The sequence below is a fragment of the Alosa pseudoharengus genome, unplaced genomic scaffold (genome assembly GCF_046254945.1).
Source record: "Alosa pseudoharengus isolate Yale_2024_CS ecotype anadromous, Long Island Sound unplaced genomic scaffold, YU_APseudo_1.1 YU_APseudo_1.1_scf_14, whole genome shotgun sequence".
NCBI classification, from domain to species: Eukaryota; Metazoa; Chordata; class Actinopteri; order Clupeiformes; family Clupeidae; genus Alosa; species Alosa pseudoharengus.
Window position 1 is genome coordinate 29,611,092 of NW_027468609.1, and position 21,272 is coordinate 29,632,363.

The window sequence follows — 21,272 nt, forward strand, 5'->3', positions numbered from 1 at the left end:
GAGAAAGATAGTGAGAGGGAGGGCGAATGCTGAAGACGAATCCAAAGATGAGGTAGGATCAGATACACATAATATTGTAATTTTGTGCAGTACATAACTTTATGGTTATCTGACTTAACTATAAGCAGTGAACATTGCCACATTTCTGTCAACTACCTTTATCTGATTTCGTATTGCATACAGGAAGTTTTTAAGAGACAAGTTGCAAGCTTGACACCAACGTTAGCTCGCTGGCTAGCCATGTTATGATGATGGCTGTAAGTGACATAGCCCAGACAGACAGACCTGTCGTGTAATGAGTGGTTAATAGGTACCCTGATGTATCAGCAACTAATTGTACATCTGTGTTCAACCTCCCCTTTGACGTTAAACGATTCTGATAAGGGTCATTAATTACTCGTAGGGAAATTTATTATAAGGACAAACAAGCGTTTGGCCAGGTATTAGGCAGCTAACGCTTGCTAGTTAGCCAACTTTCCTCTAATGTAATGTCAGGCGTTAGCAAACCGAAAGCTAAATGGATGAACCCAAACTTTACAGCTGCATTAATTGTAAGTCATTTACAGGAGCGAGCCTGTTAGCTCGCTAATTCAGCGTAGAGTGACAAACGAAACGACCTTTGAACTTGTAATGTAGTGTTTATTGACCTTAGAGGTAAGTGGAACGTCAGCTAACTATAACGTTGACTATGATACATAATTTAACACAAACATTTACCTTAACATTAACAGAATAGGCCTACGTATTTACATTAGCGTCGTTAACGTTACTAGTCTGTCGTTAAAGACTGTAGATTTAGCTTAGATTAATGACGTTACTTAGGGTGTGCTAATTGTTATTACTCCAAATATGTGGTGAAAACTCTCAGTAGCTACACATTAGAAATGTTTAGGTTTAACGTTAAACGCTGTCAGAAACGCACGAATGATTCCTGACCATTGTGTGCGGTGTCCCCTAGTCTGGCGACCCGACGAACCTGAGAGCGCATTGGTGTCAGCCAGTCTAGCTGACCACAATTCAGTTGCGCAGCGTTGAATTTGAACCGTCTTACTTTAAGTTTACTTTCCATACAATTTCGGGAAATCTACTAGTTAAAGTTGTGACCTATCGTTTATATACAGTATAGAGTAACCATATAGAAAACATTTGAATCGCACTTGTGTAATGTATGATACATTTATGGTTAAAAGCTTACATTTAATACAAACATGACATAATGTCTATCAGTGTGTAAGACAGGAAAATGATTGGTTGAGGATTACAATAGTGATGTAATTTCGAAGAAAGAGCTCTTCGATATTTCACTGGCAACATAACACGTTTTCTAGCCAGCTGTTGCCAACAAAACACCTAAAAGAATAATTTGACATAAAACGAAAGGTTCACTTCCCTCCTACATCTTTAGATTTGCAGTATGAGAATTAATTTTATATTGTACAACAAAAGCTGCATGCTTTGTAAATGTACTGCCACTCCAAGCATGCTATTGGGATCGCAAGATACTGACACAGACCTGTAGCAAAAAAGTCAGATGATAAGATGTAAGTTTAGAACGATCACCACATCATGAGAGGTTACAGGTTTTGGAGAAGAGGTTGCACTGTTGCTAAGAGCGAGCCTTTGAGCACAGTATATGCTCTGTGAAATATGGGCTATGTAGCCTTCTCCTGTGGTCTCAGTGCTGGGAGGAATACTGATCAGGCCCAGCCTCCCAGCGAGTGCATTCAGAGGGAGTGAGGCCTCTCCAGAGGATATGTGCAGTTTGTGTGGCGTGGGTGGGAGGGAGGGAAGCTTTTTTCCCCTTTTTTTAATGCTCCTCAAGCATGGAAAGAGGCAGAGAAGATGGAAAGGGAGAAAGAACAAACCCTTAGGGTTTCTACATTACCCAAATTTAAATTGCTAACATCCTTTTCGCTCTTTTTTTTTTTTTCCCACCACAAACAAAATCAGTTGGTGGCGGTCATTCCTAATCTGGCATTAAGAGATTTGCAGTGTTTGGATCTGTTTTGCTGGACAGTTAGTATCTGTTATGCCATAGTTGGGCCCTGGTCCACCTCTGTTCTTTGGTCAGGGTAGTCTTTAATCTCTTCTTCCCACCATTGTTGTCCTTCCTTTGGCTTCTGGAATGACCTCTCTCTTTCTCCTCCGTCTCTTGTTCGCTCCCTATGCCCCCCCCCCCCCCACCCCCCTTCCTTACTTGTCCCACTTGTCTTCTCCCTGTCCACTCGTGGCAGGCTCTGGTGCGCGTGAGTGGCCATGGCTCCAGGCGATGTGGCGACGGAGCAGGGCAAACAACAACAACAGCAGCAGCAGCAGCAGCAGCGGCTGAAGGAGAAGCGCCCAGTGCGGCGCCCGGAGGGCGACTGCGAGGCCGACGGCACCTTCATCTTCCAGGCCCAGGAGGCCTGGAAGGACTTCCACAACTCACTGCGGCAGTTCTACGAGGCCGGCGAGCTTTGTGACGTCACGCTGAAGGTAAAACAACAGCACAGCACACTCCTGCCAAGGCTCCCTAACACCACCATCACACATGCAGGTTTTCTGTTAACATAAACAAACACCTCTAGTGTCACAAAAACATTGAACACTCCTGTTACATGAGCCTGGTAATGATGACTGCTCTTTAGCCTTCCACTCAACTATTTTTCGCTTATTCCTGGTTCTGTCCCGGACAAATCAACTGTGTGCCTCAGCACTGTGTCCGGCTGTGGACGAATGCCGTAGTGAGGTGGACTGGCTGAATGAGCTGAGCTGGTGGGACAGCTGGGCTCATCAGCGTTAATGTAAAGAGTTTTAATTCCCTCCACATGGCGCTGACAATCCGGAGTATTAGGCTCGCTTTCCATGTCCTCAGTGGGGCTTTTGTATGTCACCAGTCATGAATGGATGGAAGTGTTTCACTCAGTGGCAGTTTTTTTTCCCTCTTCCCTCAAATGCAGTCCGTCAGCAGGTCACTAGCGGTCGGTTGAGTGGCGAGCGCCCACTTTTTCCCCTCTGGCTACCACAGATCTACATTTGGTCTTTTGATATTTGACCATTCAGCACAGAGAAAAATCTTAACCATGCTTTGTTGTGGAGCATGAATCATGGCAAAGCTTCATCAGGATGTTCTTAGCTGCTGAACTGTGTTTTCCCTCATCTTGATGTAATAAGAAAGACCACATATTGCTATTGATTTGATGTGGGAGTCTGTTGTGTTTTACTTGTAGCTTGTAATGTGTACTGTACTTGTTTTTCATTTGTATCAGTCTTGATGCAACATCTTTCCATTTGTTAATAGTAGGCGTGTAAAGGTATATGTATTCATACAGAACCGTTTAGATGTGTAACCAAAGTCCTTTTAGGCAAGTCCCTCCACTTGGTGGCCATATTGCAACGCTTTTTGGGCACTCATCGGGCTTCCTATTCGGCAGAAATGCGTGTGCGCAAGGCTTCGCGACGCCAATCTTGCTCCAGTGGCGAGCTCACAACACATGATTGGCACGATGTCTTCACATCACACCACATGATTGGCTCAATTTATTCACATGTCGACATTTTGCCAAGGAAGGGGTGGGATATGTGTAGACAACGGCCATATTGGCGTTACAAACTAGCCCCATGCATTTCTATAGAGGATTTTTTGAGTGCTGTGTCTCCTCATTAGAAAGTCTCTGGTGTAACTTACCGAATGTAAGCTTACCAATTCAGTTCCCACACAGATATATCAAGTGGAGGACCATATGTCAGTTTAGTCAATTAATATAAAAAAACATTTGACACCTTTTCAAAATACTATTCCCATTACACATCAGCAATAGCCTGGGTTTTCCCATGCTGCCTTACGCGCGCGATTTTATTCACGCTGCTAGGCAGCCTGGATTCCATGGAGCAAATTTTCGCCTCAGTTAGGGGACCAATCACAGAACGGAGGGAGGGCAGCAAGACGATGACGACACACCAAAGCCCTTATGAGCTACGTACAGACGCATTTGATAGACATTCTTAGCGCCCAATAAACAGCTCTGGGCATTCGTAAACCACGTTTCAAATACGAGAAAATGAATGTCTAGTTCCCAGACCCCATCTCAATGAGGTCTGAGCCAGGCTACATCAGCAATATTGTCAGTGAATTTTACGTTAGCAGTACTTACTGTACCTAAAATGAACCGAACCGTGACTTCAAAACTGGGGTACACAATGAACGGTGATTTTTGTGTACAGTTACACCACTAGTTAAAGAGTTATGGTGAGACTGAAAGGCACTCTCAACGTCGTTCATGGGCCTATTATATCTCTTTCACTGTACACCTGTTTTCTGTCCTAAATATGTTTTACTTTACAAACCAACACAACATGTTGCATTTGAATAGCAATGAATTTGCTTTTGAAGGCACCAAAGCGCTTCACTTCCCATTCGTTGTTGTCCTGTGCAGGTGGGCAGCCGGCTGATCCCGTGTCACAAGCTGGTGCTGGCCTGCGTCATCCCCTACTTCCGGGCCATGTTCCTATCGGAGATGGCCGAGGCCAAGCAGGACCTGATCGAGATCCGCGACTTTGACGGCGAGGCCATACAGGACCTGGTGACCTTTGCGTACTCGTCGCGTCTGTCGCTGACGGTGGACAACGTGCAGCCGCTGCTCTACGCTGCGTGCATCCTTCAGGTGGAGCTGGTGGCGCGGGCCTGCTGCGAGTACATGAAGGCCCACTTCCACCCGTCCAACTGCCTGGCCGTGCGAACATTCGCCGAGAGCCACCACCGCGTCGACCTGATGGCCATGGCCGACCGCTACGCCTGCGAACACTTTGGCCAGGTGGTGGAGAGCGAGGACTTCCCAGCCGTCTCTCCGCAGCACCTGCGCACACTGCTGGCTTCGCCCGACCTCAACATCCACTCGGAGACGCAGGTCTACCAAGCCGCCATCAAGTGGCTCAAGGCCAACCCGCAGCACCACAACGACTGGCTGGACCAGATCATGTCACAGGTCGGAGCAGCTACCAGATCAACCAAATTAGGCAATATGGCAAAAATCATGATTAGTTTGGTTAATATTGAGAACACAATTATTTAACACGATTATTCAGCCCAAATACTCAATGATTTTGGACACATCATACATTTTCTAAACCTTATTTGAATTAAATTCAAATATAAATATAATTCAAGTAAAAAACAAATAAAACATACATGAACGACATATACTATATATTTCAATTATGTTGTTTTCATAAGCATTGGAAGGGAAGTTATAATTGACGATTAACCGATTAATTTGAGTAATTGCACAGCCCTAAACCACATACTTGCACTCATTTTTTATGGCACAGATTTGATGTACTGATGTGAAGTAAGCTATTTTATTTTGAGTAAATAGGGTGTACTACATAGTTGGAATAGAAACAGTGGAACATTGTGGCATATTAAGTTTAAATGTGTTTGGGTTCAGTATGCTTTTGTTAGTTTATTTCTGGTTTTAATGTGAATAGTTTTAGTATGTGAGTCTCTAGTTTGTGCGCTAGTTTGTGGTGTATTGTGCCATGTGTGTTGTCTGGCTTCAGGTGCGTCTACCGCTGCTGCCAGTGGACTTCCTGACGGGTACAGTGGCCAGAGAGGATATGATCAAGAACAGCCTGAGCTGCCGTGATCTGCTGGACGAAGCCCGCAACTACCACCTGCACCTCAGCAACAAGAGTGTGCCGGACTTTGAATACACAGTCCGTACCACGCCACGGAAACACACCGCAGGTACACACACACACACACACACACACACACACACACACACACACACGCACACAGACCTGGCTGCCTAATAGGGGTGGGCAATATGGACAAAAAATAATATCTCTATTTTTTGTGATTTTGACGATAACAATAATTAGTCGATATCCTTTAAAAAAAACTGTTTTTAAAAGTCTGAGTTACTTATTATTAGCTCATTATTTATGAACAGTAACATTACAATAATAACCAAAAACCTAACCTGTGAATTTTTAACCAAACCAATGCATTCAATGCAATGCATTGTGTGTGGCAATGACATGGTCTAGCCAGCTACATTACAGAGGATAGATAGGCCTGACAGTTTCCCAAGAGAAAGTGTGAAGCTGAAGTTCCTTTCAAACCTTTACTTAGGTTTCACTGTAAAACTAGTAACTAGACCTTACAGAATAGGAACTAATGCATTAGCTTATAGCTGATGTATATGAGAAATCCCATAGAGATGCTAACGGTTAGCATAATCAATAAAAGTTGATATTTAGAGCGAACTTCATCCATTTACAAAAGAGTAACATTTCAAAAAGGGTAAGAGAAGTTTTCTTTGTTTACAACTGACTATTAAAATACTTAAAGGCTAGCCTAATGTTTACATATAATACCGTGTAGGAAAAAACGTGACTTTAACTAGATAGATAGATAGATAGATAGATAGATACTTTATTGATCCCCAAGGGGAAATTCAAGAAACTCATCATTGCCACTTGAACGAAGTAGCCGCACAAAATAAACATTAGGCGTGCGTGTGACAACGTCGATCACTAGCAATCATGTGACTTGCTCTGCTGCAACCAGGGGCTTCTCTCGCATACACCTCCTGGATTTAGTGAAAGAATGGGGGTTCAATGCGTGATTTCGAGTGTTTTCCCCCTAAGTAATTTAAATACTCGATAACGTCAATTTGCACATCGTTAAAACAGCAATCACGATATTATCGCAGACGATATATATCGCCCACCCCTACTGCCTAACTTTTATTGTTATTGTACCCCTTTCTGAATGGTTTTCCATGCTGACTGAATTGTTTTCAGTGGCTTTGAGTAATCGGCTTCAGCACTGCCCTCTCTGCTGTCATCATCAGTGTCACAGCTAATCTCATGTCACTGTGATGTAATCTGATTTAATATCCATTTAGTACGGAATGAGCAGCGGAATAAGGCTACGGTGGTTAATCTGACAGTCGTTGTCATGTGAGGCTTTGTGTCTATTTGTGTGTGTGTGTGTGTGTGTGTGTGTGTGTGTGTGTGTGTGTGTGTGTGTAAAATTTACCCCTTTCATACCAAGGCTCCTGACCAGGGTTCAACCCGGGTTGATTTTTCTGTCTGAAAGGGTTAACTTGGGTTGACTGACCCTACTTTGCAGCCCACCTCTTGAGGGTTGGATGTGGGTCAGGTAACCCTGGTCTGACCCAGGTCATTGGTTTGAAAGTGGTATAAGAGTGATTGCATGAGAGCGAGCGAGAGAAGGAAGAGTGGGTGAGTGACCTTTGCCCTCTCCTGCCCAGGTGTGCTATTCTGCGTGGGCGGCCGGGGTGGTTCTGGAGACCCCTTCCGCAGCATTGAGTGCTATAACATCAGCAAGAACAGCTGGTTCTTCGGCCCGGAGATGAACAGCCGACGGCGCCACGTTGGAGTCATATCAGTCGGAGGTGAGGAATTTGAAAACTTAGCCGAGGAGAGGGAGGGTCTATATGTTTGGCATTCTCTTTGTTCTTTGTGAATGAGCTGGGTTACCACCAGTGCCAGAGGACTTTGAATCCGGATGTAACAATGAAAAATTCAAAAATGTCATTTCTAAATTATTCAGTAAGGTCTTTTTCTCTACTCAGCCTTGCTAATCTATCATGCGTCTCCGGCCCATCTCGGTGTCACCCACTGAGCATGTGTGCGCTCCAGGCCAAGGCAAAAATAGAACTGATGTGAAAGCAAATCTAAATACTTCAACTCAAACAGAGGATTTTTCCTTTTGTCCCCCATGTCCACAAAACCCAGAAAAATCAGCCTTTTCCACTGTGGTTTTGTTTTGCTCCGCGCTCTTTTCGCAAGCACCTCCAAAGTCGTTAAATTTAGCCCATGGGCCCTCAGATGTGTTATGTGGGCTGCCCGACGAACAGACGGCAGCTTGACTGGAGCGCTGCCACCTCCCCACGCGTTAGATGTGGTCCGGGGCTTTCGTTCGTTCGTTCGTTCGCTCGCACGCGCGCGCACTCCGAGACGCCTAACGACGCCTCCACCAGAGTCCAGGGGGGCCCTCCACACGCGCCTCCTCCCCGCCGGCACGCCTGGTTAAATATTAAAGCCACGCTCTCTCCTTTAAGGCGGAGGAATCTCGCTGGGGCCCTTTCATCGGCTCGTTTGTTTTCATGTGGCGCCGGAGTCGGCATCTGGTCTTACCACGGAAGCCTGGGGGATTTAGGGGGATTGGAATCGAGCCTCGCTGAAATTCACTCGGCCACAAACATGTCTCAAAATGTGTCCGTAACACATATGTCCAGATCTCTGAGCTCTTAACACTGTGTGTCCTTATGATCTTGGGTTTTAGTTATGATAGTGTTGAAGTGGCTTCTATACATCAATCATCACTAGTTATTCACTGTGTATGGGTTTTGTGCAATAGCATACTTGAAGTCGGCAAAGCAGTTTCCTGTTCGTTGACATCGCTGTTAACAAGCACCTAAAGAGGAGTGCTTCAGTTGTACCAAAACGTGTGCGAAGTGAAAATCCTTCCCTCCTTATTTTGTGCAGCCACTGCACGTAGGCTGCTAAAATCGCTTTTATAACGTTTTGAAGCCGAGCATAGTGGCACGGCAGTGCTCCTTAGAGCCGCCCACGGACATTATGAGTCGTGCACATTGTAATTCTTACGTTTTGGTATAACTAAAGCCCTTATCTTAAAGGTGCTTGTTGACATCCATGTGAAAGAACAGGAAATTGGTATGCTGACTTCAAGTAAGCTTGTGCACAGAACCCATAGTGTCTGCGCTGCATAGTATTCTGTCACAAGGAGTAATAGTGTGCACTGTTATGTATATGTATGTGAATGTGGCATTGATGACTTGTGTGATTCCCTTCAGGGAAGGTCTATGCAGTTGGCGGTCATGATGGAAGCGAGCATCTGGGCAGCATGGAGATGTTTGACCCACTCACAAATAAGTGGACAATGAAGGCTTCCATGTACATCAAGAGGTGTGTTTGAAGGAGATTTTCTTTAATTCTTATGGATGTATAACTCAGTAGCTACACAGGCATTTAAGAGAAGAATCTGGTGAAGGTTGGAATTTCTTTTGCTGTGAACAAGGGCTTGTGTGCTTGTGTACACATATGCAAATATCTGACTGTAAATGTTTTTTTGTGGTTGTGTGTGTGTGTGTGTGTGTGTGTGTGTGTGTGTGTGTGTGTGTGTGTGTGTGTGTGTGTGTGTGTGTGTGTGTGTGTGTGTGTGTGTGTGTGTGTGTGTGTGTGTGTGTGTGTGTGTGTGTGTGTGTGTGTGTGTGTGTGTGTGTGTGTGTGTGTGTGTGTGTGTGTGTGTGTGTGTGCGCCCTGAAGGAGGGGCATAGCCCTAGCAGCTCTGGGCGGCCCCATTTATGCCATCGGGGGTCTGGATGACAACTCGTGCTACAGCGATGTGGAGCGCTACGACATCGAGGCGGACCGCTGGAGCACGGTGGCTGCCATGAACACGCCTCGTGGAGGAGTGGGCTCCGTTGCCCTTGGGGTAAGAACAAAGGATTCTGGGTAATTGCTTTACAGCACCAATTTTGTGTAAAGGAATTTATAGATGCTTATCTCAGAGAAAGATGAAAATGTTCAATTATTGTCATGTTTCCTGAATTGAGGTGTGGAGATGACTTGGTGTTTTCTCATTTGTTTTCTTTGATAAAGATCTTGAGTTTTTTCTTTCCTCACACTTCGTCACAATAAAAGCGTACTTCTCACCCAAGTGTAATATCCATGAATGCTTCCATTTGACTGTACTGCAGGTATTTTCACAATATGTAAGGGATAATGTATAGAACGCCGGTCATTATTGGGAAAATAAGTTCCGACAGGGCGAACCGGACCCAGACGCGCCAGCGGAGGGGTCTTGCTTTGCCCTGAAGGGACTTATTTTCCCAATAATGACCGGCGTTCTATACATTATCCCGCTTATTACACGGCCACTTGCCAAAACGAAATAATAAACTTCCCACAATATGACTTTAGCCTACATAGCCTAGCCTTTTTGTTACCGTTCATCGTGGCATTTGCTGAGAAACATAGTTCGCAACAACACACGTTGAACTTGAATCAAACATTCTTTAGAACACAGCTGATCAACCGTCTGCTTTCACTTTTGAATGAAGTTCCAGTTCTTGCGTAGTGATATGAAATACCTGAAGTAGAACCACAAACTCCGTTGCCATTGACAGCGGTAATTATGTTTGCAGCAGTAATTACATGAAAATGTTTTTAATTACTACTTAAACTACTTGAGCAAAATAATTTCATTACATGACAATAAACTACTTGAACTTGAACTTGAACTTGTTTCCCCCTCCAGAGTCATGTGTATGCGGTGGGAGGGAATGATGGCATCGCCTCCCTGTCCAGTGTGGAGCGGTTCGACCCTCACCTTAACAAGTGGACACACGTGCACGAGATGGGCCAGCGGCGGGCCGGTAACGGAGTCAGCGAGCTCAACGGTTGCCTCTACGTCGTGGGTGAGTCGACGAATGACAGGCTTCTTTGATTGAAGGAGTGGATGGGAGGGTTAGTAAATTAATGATTGAGGGAGGGAGGGTGGAGGGTGAGTGAGCATGCGTGTGTGTGTGTGTGTGTGTCGCTGTGTGTGTTGGGGATGGGGGGGCACTGTTTGTGTTTGTTTGACTGTTGACTGTGTGTGAGTGAGTTTATGTCACTATGTGTGTGTCTGTGTAGTGAGTTGCCATTGTGGGAGTGTGTGTGTGAGGGAGAGAGTGAGTGGGACGGAGAGTGTGTGTGTGTGAGGGAGGAAAGGGAGTGTGTGTGTGTGTGTGCGTGTGTGTGCACCTCACACACTAGTGTACCCGTATCCTAATAAAAGAATGTACCAGAAAGAAGACATGAGTGGAACATGTTTGGGGTCGTCCCACAGGCCAAAGCATTAGTGTCTTAGTGCATTAGGTAGAGGTAGCCTGCTCTTGTTCTTAGTGCATTAGGTAGAGGTAGCCTGCTCTTGTTCTTAGTGCATTAGGTAGAAGTAGCCTGCTCTTGTTCTTAGTGCATTAGGTAGAGGTAGCCTGCTCTTGTTTTTAGTGCTTAGTGCATTAGATAGAGGTAGCCTGCTCTTGTTCTTAGTGCATTAGGTAGTTAGCCTGCTCTTGTTCTTAGTGCATTAGGTAGAGGTAGCCTGCTCTTGTTCTTAGTGCTTTAGGTAGAGCTAGAGGTAGCCTGCTCTTGTTCTTAGTGCATTAGTTAGAGCTAGAGGTAGCCTGCTCTTGTTCTTAGTACATTAGGTAGAGGTAGCCTGCTCTTGTTCTTAGTGCATTAGGAAGAGGTAGCCTGCTCTTGTTCTTAGTACATTAGGTAGAGCTAGAGGTAGCCTGCTCTTGTTCTTAGTGCATTAGGTAGAGCTAGCCTGCTCTTGTTCTTAGTGCATTAGGTAGAGCTAGAGGTAGCCTGCTCTTGTTCTTAGTGCATTAGGTAGAGCTAGAGGTAGCCTGCTCTTGTTCTTAGTGCATTAGGTAGAGCTAGAGGTAGCCTTCTCTTGTTCTTAGTGCATTAGGTAGAGCTAGCCTGCTCTTGTTCTTAGTGCATTAGGTAGAGCTAGAGGTAGACTGCTCTTGTTCTTAGTGCATTAGGTAGAGGTAGAGCTAGCCTGCTCTTGTTCTTAGTGCATTAGGTAGAGCTAGAGGTAGCCTGCTCTTGTTCTTAGTGCATTAGGTAGAGGTAGAGCTAGCCTGCTCTTGTTCTTAGTGCATTAGGTAGAGCTAGAGGTAGCCTGCTCTTGTTCTTAGTGCATTAGGTAGAGCTAGAGGTAGCCTGCCCTTGTTCTTAGTGCATTAGGTAGAGGTAGAGGTAGCCTGCTCTTGTTCTTAGTGCATTAGGTAGAGGTAGAGCTAGCCTGCTCTTGTTCTTAGTGCATTAGCTAGAGGTAGCCTGCTCTTGTTCTTAGTGCATTAGGTAGAGCTAGAGGTAGCCTGCTCTTGTTCTTAGTGCATTAGGTAGAGGTAGAGCTAGCCTGCTCTTGTTCTTAGTACATTAGCTAGAGGTAGCCTGCTCTTGTTCTTAGTGCATTAGCTAGAGGTAGCCTGCTCTTGTTCTTAGTGCATTAGGTAGAGCTAGAGCTAGCCTGCTCTTGTTCTTAGTGCATTAGGTAGAGCTAGTCTGCTCTTGTTCTTAGTGCATTAGGTAGAGCTAGCCTGCTCTTGTTTGAGGCTAGATGAGGAGAGCTACCTCTGTGTAGTGGCATTCCTGTTAATGTTTAGCTCTGCCATGCCATCAGCCTTAACCTCACTGGTAACCGTCACATGATCCTGTCTGATCTCTGTAACCGAGAGAGGGAGGGACTGAGATGAAGAGGTGGGAAGTTAGGTAAAGGTGAAGGAAATAGTGGAGCTGATGGAGATTTGTTTTTATGATAAGTTACTGATCAGTGGTGGTAAGCAGAGATGGGGTTTTATGGCAAGCTAAAGTCATCTGAGGCTTTAACTCACCGCTGAGGCCAGTCTGTTGGATTTGACCCTTATCAGTGACCTGTGAGACACCAGTACTCTGTTTTTATTGGATGTTTATAGTATTTACATAATTATGTAGTATACCAAAGATTTTCAAAAGGGTGCTACAATATTCTTGAGAAAACAGTCAAGGTCGAAAAGTAATCCAGGACAGGAATGCTTAAAATCAACTTTACTAAGGACATATTTCCTTTAGGGGTTCATATTGAGGCCTTTCATTTTTTCATCTTTAGACTTCCTGAGTCTCAGTGCCCTAGTTGCATGCTGTTCAACACGAGAATAAAAGCGAGGATCAATGTCAACTGTACACTGTAATGTATGTGTGATTATTATTGTATTTAATGTATGTGTGTGTATGTGCGTCCATGTGTGTCATTTGGGCAGGTGGTTTTGATGATAACTCCCCATTGAGCTCAGTGGAACGGTTCGACCCCCGTGCGCATCGCTGGGAGTATGTCGCCGAGCTGACCACCCCCCGCGGCGGAGTTGGTGTGGCCACGGTGATGGGGCGCGTCTATGCTGTCGGTGGACACAACGGGAATATCTACCTGAACACCGTGGAGGCCTTTGAGCCCCGCATGAACAGGTGAGGTGCACCTGCATTGCCAACTTTGAAGGAAAAGGGCCGTCATAGGTAACATCTCACAGGAACATACTGTAGCTAGGTTGTATAGCCTCTTTGAAATTGGTGGATACAGAGTTGCAGCCAGCTGTTGACATTTAGCCTGAGCTGGAAAGTAACACAAAGATATTTGGGGTTTTAATGCTTCTATTTCATTCCATGATCTTTATACCCTGTGAACTAATTATTTCTTTCACAATGGTGCCTGTTGCATCTTTAATTTGTCTCTCTCTGTCTGTCTCAATCTTTCTCTCTCTCTCTCTCTCTCTCTCTCTCTCTCTCAGGTGGGAGCTGGTGGGCTCAGTGTCCCACTGCAGGGCAGGGGCGGGCGTGGCCGTGTGCTCCTCCCACATCAGCCAGGTCCGAGACGTGGGCCAGGGCTCCAGCAACGTGGCCGACTGCATGTGACCCCCCACACACACACCTGCACAACCGCACTGGCCGAGCGCATACCTTTACCAGAGCACACACACACACACACAAACACAATGCCATATATACACACACACACACACACATAAACAAAGACACAATCACATGTACACACATACACAGGCAATCATAAATATGGCACTGTCATTCTTTAAACATGCTCACACAATCAGTATAAGTGTTGACTGTCAGTAATGCGCACGCAAACACACACACACACACACACACACACACACACACTCGTCATGTGACTGAAGCATTTGTGGGAAAAAAGTGACGTTTGGTCTTGGGTGGGTGGGTGGATGGGTGTTCCTCCAAAATGTACTATCACTTATAATGCTCTGAAAAAAAAAAAAAAAAAAAAACGACACACACTATTTCACTCTAGTGCTGTGCTCTGCTGTACTCTGTGCTGTAGTCATTTCCAGGCTAAGCTCTTGCTTCGCAGTAGTCGTGGGGAGTCGAATGCGAAGCTTCCTGACTGATTCCTGAACATTCATCAGTACCGCAGGGTGTTGGCTGGTAAGCTGTCTGTCTGCAGTAGCCTCGCTGTGCCAATGAAGACAAGGTCATTCAGTAAACTCCCCAAATTGAAATGGCCACAAATAGACAGGGAGACAGACAGACAGACAGACAGACAGACAGACTCCCTGGCAATGGATCTTAGCTGACTCGGACATGCTTTCCATCTTTTCGCTCTCTGCTTGCGTTAAAAACAATCATAGACGTGAGACGCGATGGCTAGCAAAAGAGAGAGATGGCAACGCAGACTGGTGGTTGGAAGGTGCAATGTGAGAACTTTGAAACTTTAAACACGGTTAGTCTTAGAACCTAATACTGCCAACACGTTCTGCAATAACAGAGGCCTGTGACTGGCTGACAGTGCTGGACGAGGCCGAGGTGCCAGAGGCCTTTGGGGCCGACCCCACTGGCTGGTCTCTGCTCTCGGCACTCCCGAGGTGCGGTCACCTCAGAGCCCATGTCCGACACTCGGGGCCTTCCAAGCGCTCAGAGATCTTTGAAGAAGAAGAAGAAGAAGAAAAAGATATTATTCTGCACTGGTACTGTCAAAGTCGTCACTCATTGTGCACTATTTTCATAGGATAGAATGGATATTTGAATATTTTTTTGTCTTTGTCAAAGATGCTTTGAAGAGAAATGAACCATGCTATTTTTTGGAGATATTTTATCAGCGATGTTTACTTCCCTCTCTGGATTTGCTCTTAACTCTTCTGCCATGATTTGCATGCGTGAGGAAACGAGGTTAGTTTCCCCCAGCGTATCTCACTCAAGACATTTCCTGAGTGATTCTATGGGCTTGATTTTATTTTCCCCCTTGGACTTTAGTGTTGCTTTGGTGAGACTAAAATGGTTGTCGTCTCACTCCTTGTTTGGTTTCTTGCTTTGGTGTATTTGCATTTTTGCGGTCCCTTTCCATACCCAGGCTCACGAGCCATGCTGCTGTGGGTTTTTTTGTGCAATCAATGACAACCTGACTGACTGTTGTGATATTTTATTTTTACTTTTTTTTTTTTTGCATTTGCCAGCTAACCTCAGTGCCGCCATGTTCCTTTTGTTTTGTTTTGTTTTGTCGTTTTGATTATCCTGTTAACCGTGCCAGTAAACCTCCTCTCCTCCGGTCTTCCCCCCCCTTCAGCCACTGCAGAGGTGGGCAGTAGGTTGTGGTGAGGCCTTGTGAATAAAGTCTTATCCAGTAGAGGAGAGTAGAGGGATTATTGAAAGCTTGAACTGTGTTTTTCTTTTTTTCTTTTTTAAAAAAACCTGCTCACATGCCAGAAATGAGACTGTTGTGTGGTCTCATCCAGAAGCTCTTCCTAGTAGTGGTCTTCTTTTGAAAGCCTTTTCAGCTTATTCTCATGGATTCATTGCAGTTGTTCATGAGTTTTATCTGTCTCAAGCCCATCAATTTGGAATCCCATGAAAAAACAACAGCTGTCACTGATCAATCAAGTGAGGATATACATAATATAAATATTTGTGGTAAAGATTCATATTGTTATCCTATAATTTACAGGACTTGATTATTTGTGTGTGACATTTGGGTGATTTTGTGATTCCTACCAGGAAAGGTGGGTGGTGTGATCTAAAGAGTGGTGTAATGTACCTCTAATTTATCTAGTGGACAGGTAGAGCTTCAGCTGTTTGTTGTTTTTAGATGTACAGCTACCATGGCACTAGCTAGATTTTCTGACTACAAAGACCTGTTGTATCTTCTCTGGTCACTTCAGCAGAGCAGGGCATCCCTGGAGTGATGTTTTGTAAACATGTAATGCTTTCGTACTGGTTTGATATTGTATCTGTGTTGTATATTTTTGCTTGAATTTGTTATGCTTTTTCATTTCTTTGTATCGTCTTAATAAAGATAAATATTGAATATGTGGATGCTTCCTGTGATTTTTTTTTCTCCTTAGCTTTTTTATTATCTGATTTGTTGAGATATATACACAAATACATAGATACATAACATAAACAATACATTAATATAACGTTAATTGTATTTATACTCTTATTTAGAACAATGATGAGACATTTGTAGTTACCAAACTTTTTGCCATTATTAATAATAGCCATCATTATTTTAAAAAGTATATAAAATCATATGCTCTCAGATGAGTGCAAGTAAATCAATCAATCAGTCACTTAAACAATGTACTAAGTCCTTTACAGAGGCAGCAACATAGAACACAAAATTAAATCATTGTAAATCATCTTATGAAAATACATGAAGACATAGAAAGGAACAATACAAATGGGTGTATGGGACTGAAATAAAAGATAATTGAAAGGAAATTAATATTCTGAAGGAAAGACTGATAACTAAGAATGGTCACTTTCAAACCCTTTATATGTGCATATAATGTGTGCATATAAAAATGAATCATGAATGTTACATTGTAAAGGTTCTGTAAAACTGCTAAAGAATGGTTATTTCAACAACTTTATTGTGATATATATTAAAATAACTTTTGCTATTATATGACTAATTTTTTAATTATCATGTTTGGAATGTTTTAGAAAGAAACCACATATCAGGGAAGCAACAAAGTATGACCTCTAACATCAGAAAAACACTAAAGAATTCCCTTTACAGTAGCACTTGGCCCATTTTTCTTTTATTGTTTTGTGGGTGGTTTGTTAGTCAGCGCAATTTTACCGTAAAAATGAGTTAAAAAGTAACAGTGAGAAGTTTGGTAAGTTTGCTGTATAAACTTTATTGACTGGAAGTATGCTGCTATAAAGGATTTTAAATTGCCTTTGCCATTGCTTTTGAACTTTGCTTCCCCATCACAGCCATTTGTGTGTATGTTTTTGCTTCCTTTTCAGGAACACTCTTTGAAATGTGTAAAAAATCAGAGATCATTTAAATGTTTTGCCACTTTGAGGTCAGTCAATTATATACATTATGAATTATTAAAAGGCCAAATGCTCTGAGTTTGCCCATCAGATGCTCTACCTCGACCTGAAGTACAATACAAAAACCTTGGCCACCTTTACATTTTATATTTAATGTTGTGATGTTACAATGATCACATGTTTATTTTTTATTCCTTTCGTTAGAATACAACTAAAATATACAGCAGGGTTCCCACGGGTCATGGAATCTCTAGAATATCATGGACTTTTGATAAAGTCTGTTCCAGACATGGACAGCGAAGAGAATTTGATCATATTTGGGTAAAATTCATGGAATATCAGGGAATTTTGTTGTAGCAGTTAAAATGTACTTGCCAAAATACATTGATATAAATATATTTCCACGCAGAATTGGTGTATATCTGGTTATTAACTTTACTGCTTGCTTGAATTGTTGTGGTTAGCCCAATTTTGTTTATTCAATGCTCATCTATTCATCTTCCGCTCTGAAAAAACGCTACACGGCTGCTCTGAAAACTTTGGTCAGGATATTGCACCGTTCATTATAGATCATAGAAATTCAGGCTTTTAGTCAGGGAAAAGTCATGGAATTTTACATTGGACTTAGAGTGGGAGTCCTGATACAGGAAATATGTGCACAGCCTTAAAAAGCATACATACTGTATGTGAACCTCTCACTCTGCTTCCAGTCTTAGGCCACCATTTGATATGTTTTATCAGTGATAGAATAATATCAGTGTTAGAATTGCTTGGGGGAAACTGTTGACGGAGCCAGCTGGTTCTGTTTCTCATTCTGACACATTTGTTGGATGTGCCAACAGCTCCTAGCGGGGTGGGCATGCTTTTCAGTGGTCTGGCTGGGGAATGACGGCTCTGTCAACAGCTTGGTTATCATAGCACTGCTAGAACAGCACATTTGTTGTGGCCTAAGACTGGAATCAGACTGGAACCAGAAGAAATCTAATCTACTATGTTTTTTAAAGTACTGTATACATGTTTCTTGTATTTCCAGGTGGAATTATCATAAAGAGAGTGACATATGGTCCATTGCTAAGGCAAAACATGTAAGGTGGCCTAAGACTTTACAGTACTGTATATCACATACCTAAATCTCAAGAGATGGTCAGGAGACCATGCTGCTCCCAGAACACCAGTTATTTGATAATTTGAGTTATATGATGATTCCTTTAATAATTACAATGTTTATCTCTGTGCCTGTCCACAGAAGTTTTTGGATTGAAAGGATGGACAGCTTGTGTACTTTTATGTAATAACTTCTAGGCCCCCACTTTTTACTGCCTGTAATCTTTGGACCTCAGAGTATGTGTGAAAAGACGTCGCATCACCTGAGGATGCTCACACTTGTGTTGAGTGGCAGCTGCAGGTAACACTGGGCCACTCTTAACACACCTGACGCTCAAACGCACAGAATGTACTAAGCTGGCCTGCTCCTGGACACAACCAGACAGCCACGTTCAATCATATCGTCTCATACTTGTGATCCAACAGGAGTGGTAATCAAGCTGAAAGTGGGAGAGGAGGATGAGAGGTGCTTTCCTGCTACTCGCCACCTTCTGTGCTCTTCTCAGTACAGGTGAGTCTCCCACAGAACAGTTTGAGCTTTTTTGATGGTCTATGATGTTTGCGAAATCATAATCATTTGTATTGTGTTTTAGAACATCTCATGTATGTTAGAGCAGAGATCTTCAACAGGGGCTCTTCAAGGTTACTGCAGGGGTTTTGGCAAATTATTCTATGCCAAATTTGAACTAAATATTTGAATCTGACACGATTATTTTACAGCATTACAGCATTGCAAAGTAATTTTATACATGACATTATCAGTCACTCTAATAGTTTGATTGATTAAGCAAACAATTTGCTTGTTTGCAAAAACATGGCGACATGGCATGTCTATATCAGCCAAGGGGTACTTGGTCTGACAAACTTAGAAGAGGAGCAATGACAGACATGGTAATGATGTTCACTCACTACTTGTCAATAATGGTGTTGCTTGGTGAAGATCTTGTCTATGAAGATCTTAAATGACCATGGCCCACTTCCCCGAAAGCATCTTAAGCCTAAGAGCGTCGTAAAGTCCCTCTTACGAACGTCTTAAGATTTGCCGACTGTTTCCCGAAACCATCGTAGCTTAAGAGCGTCGTGAAAACACTCGTAGATCTACGAGTGCTCCAGAGTACTCGTTACCGGCTAAGAGCGTCTTAACAGTACTTCTCACTGAGGTCACCAACAGGACATACAGAGGAATTACAACTTAGAATACATAATCCAACTTACGTTCCCATTCTTTATTGTGTTTACCTGTGATGAATCAGATTTTAGCGTGCAAAATAGCCTACATTTAATGGTCATAATAATGTGATGAAAAGCGGACAAAAATGCAATCAAGTTATGAAACGAGACGTTACCAGAATAGTTTGACATTATCTTTGCTAAGTGAATATTTTATTAGGCCTATGAGGTAAAAAGCAGAGAAAGCAACATGTGGTTTAGTCTGTAGCCTACTGCATCAAAAACTAAGCCTACACATTTCCTCTCTTTCTTACTCGACTTCTTTCTTATCTTCAAACGTGTTCTTAAGTGACACCGCGAAAAATTATTGCATGGTGCAACAATCTAATCTTAAAATAATTACAATTATTTATGTCTCTGTGTGGTATATAACCTACTTGGGATGCTTACATGCAGATGTCAAATGTTTCTATTTTCGTATTGATGTGAATGAATGTGTAGATCCGAAGTTTAAATGGTAGGCCTATAGCTGTGACGTGCAGTCACCTGACATCACCGTCAAATCAGAGGATATTTCAGAACTATTAACGTGGACAGCTCCCCTTAAGAGCATCTTAAGAGCAGTGCACGCGCGTTCACGCTACGAGCATGTTCGGGAAACAGTCGGAAAAACCAAACGAATGATCGTAAGATGAATCGTAGAAAACCCTCTTAAGAGCGTGTCTCCGTCGTTATCGGGGAAGTGGGCCCATATCTACAGTATGAGGTAAATACAGTGACTGATGCTACCGTAAGCAGACAGCCTGAGGAGCAGGTGACTCTTTATGGGTCCCATCACAAAGTGAATAACTCTGGGGTAAAACATTAGCAACACCACACGCATTGCTTATGCATAAAAAAAAAAGTATAATCCCTTGATGCGATGTTCGGTCACAAGGATTTTATGGCACTAGCTGCCTGAAGTAAGTGCTTATCTCCATCAGATGGGTATTAACACCCGCAAATGAGCAATAAAACAATGCAATATAGACACAAAATTATCATCCTTGTAAATATTTAAGCGTTTCAGACATTGTCATATTGTGACATATTGTGATTCAGGTCATGATCCATCGTTTCACAACCTTGGGGTCGGGACCCCATGTGGGGTCGCCTGAAATTCAATGGGGTCAGCTGACCAGTACATTACATAAAATAAATATATATATATATATATATTAAAACCCTATGATATCCAAGTTAAGTAGCTGATCCTTCATTACAATCTAACTAAGTAAAATAAATTTAAACAGCCCCCATGACATGTTTGATTGACGGAATTATGCTTGATCAATGTTCGAAACAAAGTAGCAAAATAACTAGGCACGCAAGGACATTTGGGGAAAATCAAAGTACCGCTTTCGTCTGGATATTATAGCAGAAATGAGTTGCGCTCTCTCTCTCGCAACATGTGAATGATTGGGGTCGGCAACATTTTGTGACATAGGGTCACCTGCCAAAAAAGGTTGGGAACCGCTGTCATAAATGTTTGTCACAGTATATGATTTTGACAGCAATATTTTACCATTTCTGGAGACAGGGGCTTGTCACTGCCCCTGACTACATGTTAACATTCATTTAGCCTCATTCTGTTATATTTACCAAATCAATCAATCAGAATCAATATCAATCCCTGTCAGATTAAATCAAGAATTAAACAAAAAGGGTAATATCATTATCCACCAGTGGTCATATGTTGTTTTGGCGATGTACTTGACTGCTGAATGTGTGTCCCTCAGCCTGGTGTGAGTGTGAGACCGGATGGAGACCCTACGATAACCGCTGTTACTTCTTCTCCACGTCCACCCTGAACTGGAACGATGCGCGCACAGACTGCGAGACAAACAAGGATGCCAATCTGATGAGCATCACAAGCCTTGCTGAGAGAGTAAGAAGCCGTTTCACTGCCATCAGTCCTGGTTATAGCACCACAAAGGCACCATGACCAGACATAGAAATAACCAGACATACCATAATGTGACCAGACAGAGACATAATCAGGCCCCAAGTGTAACAAGTGTTACGAGATATGGCTTATCTCATGTTATATAACATGTTACTTAAGATAACAACTCAGA

At 43.2% G+C, this 21,272-nt stretch overlaps 2 protein-coding genes across 2 annotated transcripts in view; both read left to right on the top strand.

The window, feature by feature from the left end:
• klhl8 (kelch-like family member 8) lies at positions 1 to 15,905 on the top strand. The gene is made up of 10 exons (XM_076284597.1): positions 1 to 52; positions 2,235 to 2,475; positions 4,416 to 4,964; positions 5,539 to 5,725; positions 7,263 to 7,406; positions 8,832 to 8,943; positions 9,304 to 9,472; positions 10,298 to 10,457; positions 12,837 to 13,038; positions 13,359 to 15,905. Exons 2-10 carry the CDS (start codon positions 2,257 to 2,259, stop codon positions 13,480 to 13,482), a joined length of 1,866 nt encoding a protein of 621 aa, XP_076140712.1. The 5' UTR covers positions 1 to 52; positions 2,235 to 2,256; the 3' UTR covers positions 13,483 to 15,905.
• LOC143122647 (lymphocyte antigen 75) overlaps positions 14,264 to 21,272 on the top strand; it is a 26,616-nt gene continuing 19,607 nt past the window's right edge. The window contains exons 1-4 of the mRNA XM_076283429.1: positions 14,264 to 14,297; positions 14,390 to 14,567; positions 18,492 to 18,496; positions 20,934 to 21,082. Coding sequence (XP_076139544.1) covers positions 14,264 to 14,297; positions 14,390 to 14,567; positions 18,492 to 18,496; positions 20,934 to 21,082 — 366 coding nt within the window. The remainder of the gene's footprint in view (positions 14,298 to 14,389; positions 14,568 to 18,491; positions 18,497 to 20,933; positions 21,083 to 21,272) is intronic.